Source organism: Grammomys surdaster, unplaced genomic scaffold, assembly GCF_004785775.1.
Source record: "Grammomys surdaster isolate TR1022 unplaced genomic scaffold, NIH_TR_1.0 226, whole genome shotgun sequence".
Classification (NCBI taxonomy): domain Eukaryota; kingdom Metazoa; phylum Chordata; class Mammalia; order Rodentia; family Muridae; genus Grammomys; species Grammomys surdaster.
Genome location: NW_021604671.1, coordinates 562,705 through 580,861, shown reverse-complemented (window position 1 = coordinate 580,861; position 18,157 = coordinate 562,705). Strand labels below are relative to the sequence as shown.

Sequence of the window (18,157 nt, the reverse complement as noted above, 5' to 3'; positions counted from 1 at the left end):
CAGTCTCAAAGCTATACCGGGCACCCTTCTCTCTTAATCTCTTTCTACCTTTGAATTTGATTTTCAGTAACACAACTAAAGGTTTCTAAAGAAATCTTTTGAAAAGTGAAGAAAGGTGTACAAATCAGAGGTTATTTGTCTCCCATTGCAGTGGGAGTTTCGCCATGCTGTGATACTAAAGAGCAAATGACACAAAGCTTTTGAGGGAAGTGATGAAGTTGACCTCCTTCCAAGGCTTTTACTGTTGTATATCTACCAGGGATAAACGCTGTTTCTAGGCAGAAAAGTCACTGATCAAATAAAACCTTATTTGTCAAAAATAAGTTTATCATGGAAACATAAGAGCAGTAAAGGATTTATAAAAAAAAAATTCTTTTGAAACCTTTACAACACCCCCATATGTAAATAGGTCTGTCACTCCTGTGTTTGTCCACAGCTCCAGCTCCAGATGAACCAGGGTAGTATGTGGTGGCAGGAACAGCTGACTCATTAGTAGAGAGCAGTGAAAGGTAATTAACCCTGGGAAAAGTACAGCTGCCATGCGGGCTGTTCCTTTCTGTAGGATCTGATTAGAAATTAGTGTTAAACCACTGATTCTTTTTTTAAAGACTATCGTTGATAATTCATTTACCCTCTCAGGTGTGCTTCTAGAAAAGGTTCTCAAAAGTACTTATGTACAAAGGTCTCAAATATAAGCAATGTTTCTCTTAATAATGGGCACCTGTTTTTCTTGTTGTAGGATAGTCTTTAAAATAATGTGTCTGGTTATTGAATGTGATACTACCCAGACTCATAGTCTGATACTCAGTTCTCATATTACTCTAAAGCAGTGCTTCTCCACCTTCCTACTGCTGCAACGCGTTAATACAGTTCCTCATGTTGTGCTGATCCTCCCCCATCCATAAAATTATTTTCATTGCTACTTCATAACTGTAATTTTGCTACTGTTATTTAATTTGTAATGTAAATATATTTGGAGATAGAGGTTTGCTAAAAGAGTCGAGACCAACAGGTTGAGAACCGCTGCTCTTTGCTCTAAAGGATTGTTTTATGCAATAAATAAATAGTAGAGATAATTGCTATTTAACTAACTTTTCTCTTTTCTTTTTTCCATGTTTTCTCTGATGATGCCCCCTCTGTAGCAATGACATCTCTTCTGTTCAAATTTAATAGCTGCTAGGGAAGGTAAGTGATGCCTATTTAAAATTAAAATTCTCCTCCAAAATGCATCTTCAACTTCTGTGCCCTTCCAAAATGTATGAGAAGTTAAGAAAGTTGATTTTAGAGAACCAATAAAGATGTTAGTATTTATTAATATTGGTACCAAGATTTGTGGTATCACATGTATGATAATGAGATGCACTTGTACTAAAATATTAAGAATTCATTGATGACTAGGAATTGTGGCTTATAGGACAATTGCCTCCCTGCCAAAGAAGTGCTTGAAATTGGTGAATGTGTTTCCTTGCATAACAAAGGGGATATGAGTCATTTAAGAACTTTGAGATGGGAAAAACATCTCAGACTATAAAGGAAGGACCGACTACTCAAGGTTCTTATGGAAAGGGCAGTAGATTTACTCAGGATGCTAGAGTTGGATAATGTCCAGTCAAATCACATGGCCAGCTTTGAAGATGAAGGGGGCATAGTTAAGGAAAGCATCAACCTCTAGAGGCAGGAATGACTCTCATTGTCATCTTGCAGCTCCATGTTGTCGAGAATAAGGAACTGAATTCTATCACGTTAGCTTGGTAAGGAAATGGATGATCCCTCACAGCATAGCCTGCCTTGGTCTCACACTGATAAGACCATAAAAAGACCCTGGAGCCACCACAACTATAGAATAATAGTAGATCTTTCTTTAAAGCTATTAAGCTTATTAATATTTGTTAAAGAAATAATAGAAAAGTAATAGATCCAACCAATAGGTAGGATATATTTTACAGCTAATAATATAAATCCTAGGAAGACTATTCTGTTTCTGAATGAAACAAATTCTTTGGAGGCCAAAATTAATACTGTAGGATTATTTATTTGGGGATATAAATGATAATTATTGATACACAGTGACTTTATCTTCCATTTTGTAACACTTCTTTTCAAAAACGCAACATAGCGTATTGCTATAAATATAATAGTTGTGTGAAAAAACAAAGGAATGCATGTTCTATTGACTCCTTCAGTGAGCCTGAGTGAACGTGAGCTAGGGTAAGAATAATGGACTATCAGAGAGGGCAGTAGCCTGGCTCTCTGCTGCAGAAGCTTAGTAACCTACAGAAAAGCAGAGGCTGCTATGCCAACAACTTGTCTACTGTGTGATAAAGAAGCTGGTAGTGATCATACTGGACTGTGCTGTCTTTGTGGGTAAATTGGTAATATGGACTTCCCATAGGCACGTAATGATGAAGGGATATTAAACAGTATAGTGTCTATGACACTGTATGCTTCCTGATAAGACTCCAGCAATGATGACAGACATTTGCTTAGTAAACTCTATCTCCTTTCACTATTGGTAAAATTGCTAGATGTTTTTTTCTTTCCTCCTAGAAATAGTTTCTTTTCTCTGTAATATCAAATTCAACTTTGAATACATGGTCATATCTCACTTAAAGTAAAATATAGGTGCCCAGTGGTCAAGACCTTCTGGTAAATTTTGAATGAGAAAAGCAGACTCTAAGAATGAGATTTTCATAGAACTGAGATACACAGCAAGACCTTATCTCATAACAAACAAGCAAACCATGTTAATTTTCTGTAGCTAACAAAGCAACCAAACTGACCACACTTATAATATCCCAGATGCTGCGTGCCTGGGACTTGTTTAAATCAATTAATAACCTATATTCTCAAGAATCTGAAAATGATTATTTTGGGCTTACTTCAGCAGTAATGTACTGAGCACAAGCCACAACCATAAAATTGCTTCTTCCATGGGCCTACCCAAGCCTAAGTAAAAGAAGAAAGTCATAAGTAAAAATGCAAGGCAGAACCTCATCATCAAAATGGGTGGACCATAAATATTCTCTTCTAGTACAAGAATGTGGGGGCTGCTGTCAATCATGACTGTGGGCAGATTTTGCAGTTCTTATCCTGCAGGAAGAAGTTTCTTGGAAAGTTACAAATAAAATCAACAAATTCAAGACATTTAATTTCATCTAGTTAGTTTAACCATCTTTAGTTAAAAGATCTTTGACCCTTTTGCAACTCCATAAAAATGTAGCTTTAGCCCATTGACCAAACCAGTTTGACTACTGGAATCCTTTCAAGAATCTTTGAGAACATTTTCTTATTTCCTTTAGAGTTCTCTGAGTGTGACAGCAATCACAGTTATTAGAACTTGTCTGGACTACTCTCATATCCACTTTTTCCTCTGTCTCCTTCTCTCTTAGGATATTCCACAACACATCAGGATACTTAACTTGTGGGTTTGTACAGTTGAGGACAAAAGTTGTACCTTAAATATCATTTTAAATCCTTTGTTTCTTATGGGGCAATATGTATATTTGCTGCCCAGTAACTATATATTGAACCATTGTTAAGAGAAAAATACTTATGTGAAAATAATCTATATTAAAGATTCTACTTTATAATGATAATAAAAGTCGAAGGATTATTTCTCCAAAATCCATTAGTTCATTGGCCTCAACAATAAGGAGCCATGCCATTTTCCTTTTAGACCTCAGTAGACTCTCCCATTCCATTTTCATTATCAGACAATGAAGGCAAATGAAGTGTTTCATCTTAATTCATGCTTAAAGACTATTGTGAAAATGTTAATGGAAACCAAACATTTACTATTAATAAAAATATCAGACTTGCTGAAAATATTTTAAAGAATGTCTTGAAATTAGTAAGGAAAGTGGAAAATGTCCAAGGATATCAAAAATAATGTGTAACCCTATATATAATGAAATAGCATAAAGAGATAAAAATTCCCTTTACATAATGAAAAGCCTTGTTTTTTAATCAACAAGTATTTTTTGAACTCTATTAAAAGTGTTTTGACATTAAAAGAATGTTTAGTATAGATTTACTCAAAATAGCATATTTAGTTGCAACACAAGCTTTGAAGTGAAGTGCTTAGTGTAACAAAACATGGTTTCCATAGTTACCACAGGAGAACTTTTAAAGAGAATAACTTTATTTCTTTGGAAGCCAGGAAGGGGCTTTAAAGGAAAGATTAAGCAAACAGACCTAGGTAGGTTCATTATTTATGGTTCACATCTGATTGGCTTTTTAAAAGAATAAACTTTTGATATTATAAGAAATTAGAGTGTTTCCACTAAAATCTAAGGCAGCACATTAAGAAATATCAATGTACTCCTGGCATTTCAAACTTGATTCTGAGTCAGAGGAAAGACTGCCTTAACAGGCAACTGTCAGATACATTTTTTTCGATGGTTACTTTGTTGATGAGCAATGTCATAAACAAGTAGGTTAAAAACTGCTTGTGGAAGGTAGTAAGTAGTTCTTTGCTCATGGCAGATTAGGGGCCATAGGCAACTTTGTTATTTACAATCAGATGTATCTTGATGGCAAGCATGCCCTACAGAAGGGAACTTCAAATCAATACTAGGGAAGGTGTCCTAAATGCTGCCATCATTGTTTTCTCTGAGTATGGATGGAGGTCGTTGTTACACTGTCCTCTGCTGTATCTAACCCAAGGAGTTTTTCAGTTTCTCATTGAGACACAGGATGATAGTGTTTCTAGACTCAACCTTCAGTTCACCAGTCTTTAAAGCAGTTGTGATTAACAGGACTTTTGCAAAGTTTCTATGTAGTTACAAGGACAGTTTCAATCTTCTGTCATTTTTTTGCATTAGCTATGATTATGTTTTTACCACAAAAATGCATTTGTTTTAAAGGTAACAATACAGACTGGGAGAATAGCTTATGTTTCATCTATATTTATCAGCATTCACTGTACATTTGTGTCTTCATTACCAGGAAATATTAAGGGACATTGTGCCATCTATTCCTGTTTACAGTTTATTATGCAGAGATAGGAAACACTTAGCATGTAAAATGAATGTAGAAATTATTCCTGGATAGAAACACGGACATTTCCCACTCGTTGGCTCTTTCTCCTCCATCACCGGATCAGAGTGTAATTGTCAGTAATCAGGCCTGCTTGCTGCTGATAAAACCACTCTGAATGCTAGCAGCCTTCTTTGTGTGATGACTCAATTATTCCAGAAGTGCCTCATCAAATCTGCCCCATCAGCTGGGCTAATAAATAAGGAGAAGAAACTGGCCCCCCAAAGCAAATTATAAATCCATTTGCATTAACCATTTCGCTGGTCCATGATCTAGGCAGAAATAAGCATGGCAGATTGTGTTAAGCTTATTTGAATATGTTTATAATGTTTACAGCATGCAACTTTTTTTCCCACAAGGTGTTGGAATTATCACTCATGAATGGCATCTAAATGCAGTTATGTTAATTACCACATGGCTTTAAGTATCTTTCTAGGCTATTTTGTTGTTTAAATCAGGTAAAAAGTTAAATCATCTTGAGGGTGAATTGTGTCAGACTTTAAGGAGAAGGTATTGTTATTTTTAAAGGGACTGGAAGGACATATATCAATACTAGAATTCCTACTAGTGTAAGTATTTACACTTTGTCTGTAGACAGTAGAAGCCACAATTATCCATCCTCTTCATGACTTCCGCCTCTAAGCAAAAATGACCTGTTCTGCAAGCAAATCAAAGTGGATGTCGAACTGCTTACACTCAAGTTTTCTTGAAATGTTCTGTAGGCTAGAGATTCAAAAGCTGGACCAGTATAAATCAACTAAATCCCTCAATGTTAACTAGTATATTGATTAATAAATACTACTTTATTCTTTTAAAATGACCAACATATTTTAATTAAAAGTGGATGATGAAAGGCATTTGCATAAATGATATAAAATCTAATTGAATACCCAATAACTTAAAACTGGAAACATCCTCTCTAAAACTAAGTATATCCCACTATCACATGTTGCAGTAGGACCACTTTTCCATGTGGAATGTGCCAGGCTCATAGATGCTCCGTTTCCTGTTCCCGTTCTAATCAGACACCTGCCTGTGGACTGCATGTAAAGTAAAGCTTATAGACAGCAAGAAACACTTTTATTTGCCTAGAAATCTTGAATTAAACTCATACTTATATTCATTTGTTCCAGAAAACAATGTGTATTGTCTAATACCAACCTGGAGACCTCAGCAGAAGAAATTTGTTTTCAACAACATAACTATTATGTGGCAATAGACTCACAGAAATTGGAAGTATCATCCTAAATAGAGAATTGAGTGCTATAATGGAAAAAATCTGTTCTCAGGCTTATTGACTAGAACTGAAAAAATAGATAGATAAATACAAATATTAACAGAAATTATGATAAGTGAAATGACAAATGGAAACTGAAGAGTCACCTTGTGTTTGCAGGTAGCCATCAGCATTATATATATACGTACTAATAATATATACACAAGTGTGGTAGTTTGCGATATTAACAATGCAAGTATTTATATGTGTATGATATAATAATGTATCATTACACAAATTTTAGCTATAACTTAAATCAATATATTAATTAGTATAAAATATATCTTGATGTTTAGAACTGCAAAGAACTTCTACTACCATTCTAAAGAATAGTAACAATCTGTGAAGTTGTTAAAAGTTGGAAGAGTGGGTTGGACAGTAAAACTGATAGAAGCTGCTAAAGCAGGACCACAGAAACAGTGCTACAAAAAAAATATGCTGGTATTTTTATGTGGAGTTGTTAGAGTAACAAATATTTCCAAACTTTGGAATTTTTTGAAACTATATTTGAACTTTCCAGGCTTCTGGGAGGACTGTTGGGCTTGCGCTTCCTGACTAGACAGAACAAACTGCTTTCACTAGTAGGCAAACGCCACAAGAACATTGGCAGTGTTGGTGAGTTCATGTTAGTTATACCACATTGATGGTGGTGGTGAGGTCATGGTAACTAGAACACATTGGAAGTGGTGGTTATTTTATGCTATACCCCATTGTTGGTGATAGTGAGCTCCTGTTAGAACACATCGATGGTGTTGGTGAGTTAATGTTATATCACATGGATAGTGGTGGCGCAGTCATGTCAGTTACAACACACTGGCAAATGGCATTGAGTTCATATTAAACCAGAAGTAGTGTGTAGTACACACATAACTTGAGAAATTCACTTGCCCCTTTGCAAAACTTTTCACCTTACATTTACTTTGGGGAATTAAATAAATATTACTTCCTTTTGAACTAAGTGTGACTGTGATTTTCTGTTTGGGGAACAGAGTTGACATATAGATCATAACCCTTGGCCCATTCATCTATAAGAACAAACCACCATCTCAAATATTGTGTATTTCTTTTCTTTTAAATAATGTAACACATGCATCATACTATAACATAGGTTTACAGAAGCAAGTAGTCATCTATGAAGCAGTTCTTAAGGCCTCACATCCTCTAATTTTTTCAAAAAGGGAAGTCAGCAAATAGAGTACTAGCTGATGACTTCACGGAGCCAAGATATCTGAACATCTGAGTCATTAATTAGAAAGACACTATATGGGCTACTAACCTGCCACACCTTGGTTACCATGTAATTTTGCCTTTTAAGGTTGCTGTTTCAGAAAGGGAAGGACTTCCATGAAAGTAAATGCATGCTAAGAGGTGGAGGTAGTACTGCTGGAAATCCTTGGTCCTTGGTGAAGCCTCCAGGCTTGAGGATAACTGTCTTAACAATGTGCCTTCCTCATGGGCTATTATGCACTTAAGTTGGGAAAAAGTTTTGGTGTTTGTTTGTTTGTTTGTTTGTTTTTAGAACATACAATACAACTGAAGAGTGGCAAATAACAATAGTTTTTTTAAAACCTAAGGATGACATTTAATAAAAGTGAGGGCTTAAAGGTGTTACGAATATATAGGAAAAGAAGAGTGGGAGATTCCTGTTTGACTGTGGCTTCCATAAATGAGCTGGATGGAACTTTAGTGACAGACCCAGTGAGCCTCTGGAGAGGCCCTGCTTCCCATTTCTATTTCATTCTGCTTCCACATCCTGGGTCTTTGCGTGTCAAATCATATTCCTGAACTTATCTTTTCTCAGCACCCTCTGCACACTTCTCAAGCAGATCTCAGCTGTGCTGCCTCTGTTCTAGTCTCCAGGGAGGGAAGCCACAGCAGATGGGGTTAGGGCAGAGGCCTGATGCGTCTGACAGCAAAGGCTAGGCTGCACAGTAGAAGCTGTGAGCGGCAGGAAGCTCCTTCTCCCAGGAGATTCAACTAACCACTGAAGAAAGTTGAAAATGAGCCCTTTGAGAAACGCTATTAAAAGTAGTAAAAAATTGCGATTGTGCAGATGACGTGCTGCTGTGTGCTTATTCGGATGCTAATGAGTTTGACATTAGGGAACTCAGAGGCTTTACAGCTACTCCCTTATGTGATTCCGTTCTTTATTGGCAATCTTTGAGAAAATAAATGGAAAATGTATTGCTAATAAATACATAACACGATAGGGCATTAGACAGAAAGCCATTACTTTCAGGATTTAGAAAGAGCTTTGTTCACCAGTATGACTGCTTCCAGGATCTTTTGTTTTAGGTTGGTGTGTGGCAAACAAAGGGAACTAGGCAGGTGGAAAGCTCCAGAACTCTTTCTCTATCAAGAACACACAAGAATGGGCCAAAAATATTTTTTTAAAGTTGCAGTCAAACACAAAATAAGAGTTCCCTAGCTAGCTGTGGTACTCCTTTTCCATTCTTCTACTTGGGTAACTGTGTGATAATTTGCTGCCTGCTTCTTCTGAACAGTCACAGTTGCTGACTTGAGTTGAAAAAGCATCTGCTTCATGTCTGGTCAAAGCTTGCAAGGAACAGTAATGTCTAGCTGAGAGGCTGCTGCTTTAAGACACTGCACTAGGTAAAAGGCCAGTGACAGAAGTCTCCTGCAAGGAAGGTTGGGGGCTTGTGACTTAAGATATCAGGACTGCAAACTGTAAACATGTAGCTGTGAGCATGTGTTCACATGGCATTGGTATAGCAGGGCCCCCTTTAGGATGCTGAGTATACTACACTGGCTTTCAGTGTCTTCCCCACCCCCCACCCGGGAACCAAATAGAGAGGATGCAGCCTTGTGTGTTGTTAATTTGATGGTAAAATAAACGAAAAACAGGTTGTTTCCTTGAAAAGTGAATTGAAACGCTAGCTATGGGATTAATCGCATCTTCTGCTGGCCGCTTTCAGAACAGCTCAGGTAACAGAGGAAGGTGCTGTCTCTTGCAGCTTCCTCACTAGAGCTCATTGAATATAATGCGCTAACTTTTTCTTTTTGATAGGTAAGAGTAACAATAATAGTCATAATAGGACTAGGGATATAGCTGAACAGTAAAGTGCTTGCCTACCATGGATAAGGTCCTGGCTTCAATCTCTAATACTACAAAAATGAATCATAAAATTATTAGTAATACAATTTGTAATATAACAATTACATTCTGTCTGCATTGTGGCCAACCAAATTATAGGTGAAATATGCCAACCTGTCCTCTGTTGTTCACTAAGGTTCTTTTAAATAAGCGTTTTTCCAGTCCAGCCTGAAATGATTTCTTTCTTTTACTTTTTCTCTCACTAGGAAGAATTTCAAGATTTTCTACTAAATTGAATAAAAATATTGAGTGGCTCTGAGGGGCCAGAGAAAGCAGTTGGCATACACAGGTTAACTGCAGAAAGGGTGATGTGATCTCACATTTATTATTAAAAATTAGAATAGATTGAAAGAAAACTCATTTAATCAAAGAATTTATATAAAGCCTGGTCACCAGTGGTCACCTTGCATTTGCTTTTACATTCGTTTTTGCTGCTGAGTTTACAATGCTAATTTTTAAAGAATGTTTTATTGGTTATTTTATTTATTCACATCTCAAATGTTATCCTCCTTCTCAGCTTCCCCTCTGCAAACCCCCTATCCCATGCTCCCTGTTTCTATAAGGGAGCTCCCACCCACTCATGCTCCCACCTCACTGCCCTAGCATTCCCCTATGCTGAGGCATCAAGCCTTCACAGGTCCAAGGGCCTCCCCTCCCACTGATGCCCGATAATATAAATTTTTTAGAACAGCACTCAGCTTACTGTTTTAAACTGCTAAGCAACTGACATCCTCTAGGGCTGCAAACTGTTGTGTATTGTTACTAGTATCTGCCCTTACAGAATGGTTCATGATTAAATAGATTTAAAAAATTGAATGTATATTCATTTGTATTAAAAATTAGTGAGGTTAAAGATACTTTAAAACCACAATCCTATAAATATCCCAGATGACTTGCAGGGCTCATTCCTACATACACTGAAAAGTGAGAAATTTGATTGTCCATGAGACAAAGTCTATTTGAAAAAAATGTATGTCTTATGAAGAAATTATTTTCTAAAAGTTGCCTATTTTGCAGCATATAAATCTCAAAATATTAGAAAGGGAAAATGTGAAAGGCCTTTTATATATTAATTCCCTTAAGTTATATTTAAATGAGGCATAGTTTTAAAATACACAACTCCAAAAAAATAAAGCTGGCAGTGTGTCAATCCCATCCCATGTCACAAAACTGTGACTTTGAGGCCATGGTGCAGCAACTGATAGAAATCTGTGACAAACACTTGTTACCTGTGGGGAAAAATAGAACTGTTTGCTGCAGATATTTGGCAAAAGGATGCAGACATATGGCTTTGATTTACGTTCAACATTGCCAGCCATAGAAGTTTCTGGATAGACTCTTCAACTGTGACGACAACTTGAAAAGAAACAATACAAGTAAAGTCTTCACTATAATGTTTTCCAAGGTTTTTTAGGTCCAAGCTATTTCCTTTTGCTGATGAAATTCTTGAGGATTCTAGAAAAATCCATTTTGAAATTATTTCACCTGTGAGTAGCATGCACTAATGTGGTCCTTGGATAGAGATGTTCCCCAAAGTACAGTCTAATAAGCTGTACTGTCTGATAGCAGGCTAAATCTACTTCCTCTTTCAGTTTGGCTATTTGTTGGAGAATTAAGGAATAAGAGAGAAAAGGCCACTCATAACTCTAAACTAGTCATGCTGTTCAACCCCTCAGCCTTCTATATAGAATCAATGACCATACAATAATATACATGCAAATATGAAGAACTAGAATCAAGAACTGGGTGCCTTAAATAAGTGCCTTAATAAATTAGAAAAAACACTGATAAATATGATACTATGGGGTGCTATGAGAAAGAATTTTGTTAAAGTTTACATTTCTTAAATGTTGACACTCAACATGCTTCTGTTCATCCTGAGCAATCAATAAATACATAAAAACATGGAATGAAAGGAAGGTAAGTATAGAGACAAATAGACAATATTTGCCTGTGATATAATAATGCCTATGATACATAATACCTGTGATATAATAAGCTCCAATACAAAAAAAGATGGTCAAATTGGAAATTTTTCATCCATCTCTGTATAGGCCTTTAAGTATGCAAAGATGCTAAACAGCATCATTCAATAGTCAACTAAATAGATTTCATCGATTTTCCTGCTTTATTGGGTATCAGCTTATTTCTACCTCTGACACTTATATATCCTCTATGAAATGTTATTTATTAACATTATTTTATTTGTGTTTTTCACACTTGCCATTTGTTCTCACATTTGTTCAGCTATCCAGAAGACCATATATACCAGTAAGACTTTGGCAAAAGTTTCCCTCATTGCTTTATAAGTTAGATTCTGAACATGAACTATGTTTTTCTTTCTGCTGTAGGATTGCAATGGTATATGTGAACTACACATTAGACTGAACTCTTCCCAGTTTTCTTATTTGTTTCTCTATTGAAACAGGATCTGTGTAGCCATGGCTAACATGGAACTTTCTATGTAAACCAGGCTGGATGGCCTCAAACTCACAGGATCTACCTGCCTCTTCCTCCCATTTGCTGGGATTAAAGGTGTGCACTACCATGTGTGATTCTTATTAATGGAGTTTCAGAGCAAAAAAAAAAATGTAATGGCAAATTCGAAGAACCACTGTAGGCATCTCAGAAATACCTATCTTTTTCTGCATAACTAATAAAGTGAGGTAGACAAAGTTCTACAAAATCCACAGGACAGGTCTTAAAAAATAAATTTATGTTTTGAAACGAAATCATAACTTTTACAATATTAACAGCAGTCTTTTCGACATCAGGATGGATATGGCCCTCATGCCTCACTGGACAACAACAGGGGGACCAGAGCCATTATAAGGTCCCCTTCAATTATTGGAGGTCAGGCCTTTATTCCCACCTTCACAAGATTAGAATCGCCACAGCCCTTCTATACTTAGAGAAGGGAGGAGATGTCAGGGGCAGCCCTGCTTATACACTGAAGGCCTAAAAATCAGCCATAGGCCTAAAATCAGCAATAGGCCTGTCATACATGTATACTAACACCAAGTCTTGGGTCTCTGTGGAAAAACATTGAAATAGATGGCTATAAGCTATTGTAAACAGGTAGCTTTTGTGGAAATTTACCAGCCTGAGTAGTCATAGACCTTGTAAATAGGTAGCCTTGGCAGGTAATACCAACTTAGATAAGAGCAAGTGAATGATAGGCAGAGTCAAAGTGACCTGTCCCTTGAACCTTCACCCAGCCGATCCCTTGTTCTGAAAGATATCTGTATTCCCTCTGAACACCCACACTCCAGTGTCATCCCTTTCACCATGTCTTGCCTTTTTGTCTTTATAACCCCTGTGTGAATGAGTAAAAATTACGATTTGAAAAATCAAAACAAAAAACAAAACAGCAATCTTTTCAATAACATTATTGTGCCTAAGCAGAAAGATAACAAACATCACTTGCCAGTAGGCAAAAAAAAAAAGTTTCTAAAAACTTTGATTTTCAAGATTGAAAAATTACATATTATTTGTATCATTTTGCCTTAATCATGTAAGAGTCTTGTGCCTCCTTTAAAATTCATGAGGAATTGGAAAGGGTAGAGACATCTCCTACCCCGTATCTTCAGACATGCACAGGACAGAGGTCTTCGCACCTTGAATGTGCATGTTTAAAGCAAGACATCCACTTTAGTAAGAGGTTTGTCTATAGAGAAACTACACATGTTCCTTTGCAGTTTATCAAGCCCCATTAGAAGTTCCTTCTGTCATGTATAAAGGTCTTTATAGAGAGCAAAGACCTGGTGTGTGTGTGTGTGTGTGTGTGTGTGTGTGGTGTGTGTATGTGTGTGTGTGTGTGTGTGTGTGTGTGTGAGAGAGAGAGAGAGAGAGAGAGAGAGAGAGAGAGAGAGAGAGAGAAGATAAGCACTGTGTGTTCACAGTGCTTCCTATTATTGAACTGTGCCATGGTCCAGTAAGATCTGGTTTTAAATTAGAATGGAAGAAAAGAGAAAGACATCTCACAGTTTTAAATTTTCCCATCAAAACAAAATGCTTATGTAGTTTAGGTTTCTGATTTATTGTCCCCTGTGTGACAGACACTGAACTTACCACTGTTAATCAAAGTGAAGAAGAGCAGGCCGGTGAGACTGACAGCCTATAAATGATAGCCTTGTTCCATTGCATGCCTATGAATTGGCCCATGTGCAACTTCAAAACTTATGAACAATATATCTATGTTATACCAAAAGTAAAGAAAAAGTAATAGCCCAGCAAAATACAGTTATGAGGTGAGATTCCAAGATTAATCAAGGAATTTTGTACATTCCCACCCCTCACCTCAGGTAGCATTGGTGAAGAGATGGATATGTCGAGTGGCGACAGCCCAGACCCATGGCTGGCATCTCAATGCTGCTATAAAAAGGACTGCATTTTATTATGTTTCTGAAACTCGTGTATGCCTCTGGACTCCTGGCAGTCTGTCTTTCAGTTTTGGTAAAGAAACTCATGGAGTTCACTCTTCCCTCATGTTGGGGGCAGTTTTCAGAATGTCTAGAGAAAATTAATAGCACCTGTGTTGCAGAATAATAGACTTGCACTGTGTGAATGCTTGCCCATGAGAGTAGCTTCCTCAGAAATATGTGATGTGTTTCATCATTTTAACCCTCACATGCTACTGATCTCCCTTAATCTAGTTATTTGTGTAGCACACAGAGCTACGTTTGCATGAGCTGAGCCACTTTATATTCAGCAGAAATCCTCCTGGGAGGAGGGGATTTCATAACGCAGTCCATGCTGTCCTGAGTAAACCAAGCCCTTTTAATCCTGGGCAGTGCTGCATCTGTCAGAAACTCATATGGCTTCAAAAGAAAGAAAATCAACAGGAAAAATTCACCTCTGTCTTATTGTTGTTTTCTCTTATTGTGTACTTTTAAAATATTTATAACAATGAACCATTTTACTTAGACTAAAGTGGCTGCTGTTCAGCCAAAGCCGTGAACACTTTTTGTTTGCTAATTTAAAAAGCAGTTCAATGATTGGTGTGGTGCTTATTATGAAGCAATGACAAAAGAGTTCTGGTGGGTTTAATAGTTTTAGCTTACGAGAGCTGTTGTTAATTTCATCTGTAGTGTTGCAGGTGAAAAAATGCACAATGGATAAATAGTCTATATTGGTTTAACTGAACATAATATATAGTGTGTTCTGGAGTTGTTTGTCTCAATAGACTATAGTAATCAAAAGTAATGAACCTATTATGTGCAGGACCTTGGAGAGCGTCGAATGGCAGTAAAAGTGTGGCACATAAAAGGTTTATTAAAGGAAATTAAAGTCCATCATTGCCACACCTGCTCCCCTATTATAAGTCCATGGCAGGTCAGTGCCTTCAATCACAACCTAGCCTCTGAGAGTGGAGTCTAGCTTCCATTACCACAGCAGTCACACTGCCTCTGTGCACGTCAGGATGGAAGGACTGGAGCCAGAAAACATTCCTGCTCTCTGCCTCTTATTTTTCCACAAGCAAAGTACCTTGTTTATATTTAAGAATTCTAAAAATGTGCAGAAGTGAATTAAACTAAGAGGTTATTACTAGACTCTTGCAAAATGGATAGATGCCTATGGGGTCAGAGTATGTGAAAACAGAAGGCTTTGAAAGCCTGTATTCCTTTGATAATTTATTTGATTACATTTAAAACCTTCAGTAATGATAGGAATTGATACTTCCATGTGCCTCACTTGGATTTTATGTTTCTTCTACATTTGTGTGATCTCATGACTGTAGTTTTCTGGAACTCAGAAAGAAAATGTAGTTCACTGTTGATAGGTAAACTCGCAATAGTATTTTGGAGGGACACTGTAAGAGTTTGCCTTTTGGTTGCATTTTTACATAGGCAATTGTTTTTCCTAACTTATAAAGAGTTATAATCAGAAAGCATCTAGAAAGGTGGAGGCATTTGAAATCAGTTAGTCAGTCTGGATATTTTGATTTGGTGTTTGGATATCTCATTCTCACGACCACTCTCTTTCAGTCTTTGGAATTCTAGAAGCATGTAAATCATTAGCAAACACTTCCATCTACCCTCTCACTGTTATCATCTCTGGTTTCCAACATCTGTAGATATGTCTCTAAAATCAGTGGTACTCAAGAATAGTCACCCAGATGACATAGAGCCAAAAGGAAGTTCAGAAACATGGAAGGCTGCACGATTTCATAATGACCTTCAGAATTTCTAATTACATGTTTTGATTGACTGGTCAATATCAAAGTGATAATCTCAGTACTTGTGTTCATATTACAGATGGATGCAGAGGTTGAAGATAAAACGTTGCAGACCCTCACAAAAGAAACTGAAGGTGAGTTAGTGAGAGGTCCTTGACACCGTGCCAATCAGACCATGAAAGATGGGTATGCCTATGCTAGTCCCTTGTGTGTAGTAAGTGAAGAAACTTTGGTTAGCAGGAGTGATGGTCTCTAGTAACGAGGAGAAAAACAGGATCGTCAGCATATTACCAAGGCTGATTTTTATGTTTATGCTGTCTGGCTTAATAGTCCCAGACTCTACCTAGTTCAAGTAAAATGATAACATTTGTTTTTTTCACTGTTTCTACTGAGAGTTCCAGGCATCTCCAGAAAGTAATATTTGGAAGGTTCAACTTGTTGGCTACCTCTCTTTTTTTGTAACCAACAGATGGGAATCTAATATTGAAATATAAGCAGGCCCTTGATGATCTAAACAGCTGGAAAACAGGATTGACTGGCAATTATACCCCTCAAGGAAAATAACTTTTATTATAATTAGATATATTTTGTGACCCTGAATTCTAAGTGGAAAACTAGTTTCACCATAGCTCTGAAAACATTCTGGAGAGCTGTCCTTCACATTTCTGTCCAGTGTCCATGCTGATTGGGGAGAGCTGAGCTACTGTAACCCTACCTTTCTGGGAGGGCATGGAATTTACAGTTGAGTGTGACTAAGTAATGCAATACATTTGTTTTGTTAGCTATGCATCTACATATGTAGTCAGCACAGTTAATTCCTATTTATCTGAAAACTAGAGTCCCTATGCTTTTTATTTAGTCCAAGATTAAAGATTTTAGTAAAAATGTGTGCAGTTGTCATTGACCATGGCATCCCAAATGCGAAGTAATCCTCTCTGTAGTATGAACGTTCTCTACTGAAACAGAACCTTTACCCTCTATTATTATGTAGTTTCAGTTTAAATGACTTTTAAAGTAATCATATCCTGTATCTTTAAATTTGAAATAATATGTTTTTAGGGCATTAATTTTCATGCAACAAACTTTTCAATGGGATATGCTTAAGAATAAGAGTCTATTTTATTATTTAGAATAAGTGTATGCTTGTTCTAAATAGCAGAATTCTACAGATTACACTGTTTGTTTCTTATTTTGATGTCTCAAAGAATACCATTCCACCACAGTTTCAAGATGTGGGTCTTTTAATTTGCAATTATTTTTGGACTTTATTTTTTTGGCAATACATACACAGCCTTAAATAGAGCCAACATGTTCTTTCAGAAGTGTACTACTGTTTCTTGTGAAGCGTGAGTAATTTTGGAAACCACCTGTTGTCTCCCTCCATATGCTGCTTATCCTTGTGTAGGCAGGTATTTACCAACACAAATTCCTTTAGTTCCCAGAGTTTCAGGCAGAATTTCAAAGCTCTTTGAAAAAGTCCCTTATTTTGAAAGGCTGTTGATACTGACAGTGCTGAAGCCTGTTCTTGTCTCCCATATGTAGGAAATTGAGATCAACTTGAGCCACTTACTAGCAAAGTTTGCAGCCTAAGAACTTTCTTACTGTTAACGAATATCACTAGTGTTAAAGTTTCAGTAAAATAGTTTTAAAAATAAACTAAATTGAGACTTTCTTTTTTTCTTCTTCCCTCCCTCCCTCCCTCCCTTCCTTCCTTCCTTCCTTCCTTCCTTCTGTCCTTCCTTCCTTCATTTTTTTGTGAACAGTTCCAATGGCTTCTCTGATCTCAGAGCTCAGGTAAGATCTCCCCTATGTGATTCTTTCAAATATTGATTGATCTGATTAGTTTAGAATAAGTTGTTTTCACCAGCTCAGAACCCTTGCTTCAGAATGAAGACTAAACCAAAGAGTAACTTCACTTGGTTCTTTCTAACCCTCAGGCAAGCAGAGAAGGGTAACAATTGTGTTGACAATAAGAGTGAAAAATATTTGATCTAATATTCTAATAAAAAACCCACTTTTGTATAACACCGATTACTACCTGCTTTTCTTCACTGGCCACCTATTTTCTATATGCTTATATACCTTGTGTGGCTAGATTTTGCACTGATGGTTCATGAGTTCAAAGAACAAATTGCCTAGATTCTGAACTATTCAGTTTTTGTTTTAAATAATTAGGTAATTCCACCAGCTAGTTACTTCCAATTTTAACCTACACCGTAGAAAATAATGTGACCTTTTTAAAGCATGTCCTTCCATTTATGTGTTAGGTATTATAGCTTGCACAGTGTTTTGAAAATTCTACCTAACTGAGTGATGCAGAAGTTTATTAGTTCTGTTTTCCCAGAATTATTGTCATAGTATAAAATTTTAAAGTAATATACAAAGGAAAAAGAAAGGACTTCTGGTGAGAAGGAACTCAGCCTGAAGATACACTTTCCTTGAGTAACACACTTGCCCTTGTACACCCACTAAGCCCCCATCCATGAACTAGCCTGAAGTTCTGAACTCAGAAAACTCTGCTTGTATATCACAGGGGAATGTTTGACAAAGT

General features: G+C 36.8%; 1 protein-coding gene across 5 annotated transcripts in view; it reads left to right on the top strand.

Annotated features, from left to right (window-relative positions):
* St18 (ST18 C2H2C-type zinc finger transcription factor) overlaps positions 1–18,157 on the top strand; it is a 314,859-nt gene that overhangs the window by 213,803 nt on the left and 82,899 nt on the right. For 3 of the 5 annotated variants that reach the window (XM_028773409.1, XM_028773407.1, XM_028773405.1), the window contains 3 exons: positions 1,143–1,185; positions 15,686–15,740; positions 17,370–17,400. In XM_028773409.1, coding sequence (XP_028629242.1) covers positions 15,686–15,740; positions 17,370–17,400 — 86 coding nt within the window. In that variant the 5' untranslated portion in view covers positions 1,143–1,185. Of the gene's footprint in view, positions 1–436; positions 510–1,142; positions 1,186–15,685; positions 15,741–17,369; positions 17,401–18,157 lie in introns of all 5 variants that reach the window. The other 2 variants (XM_028773408.1, XM_028773406.1) reach the window with 1 other exon arrangement.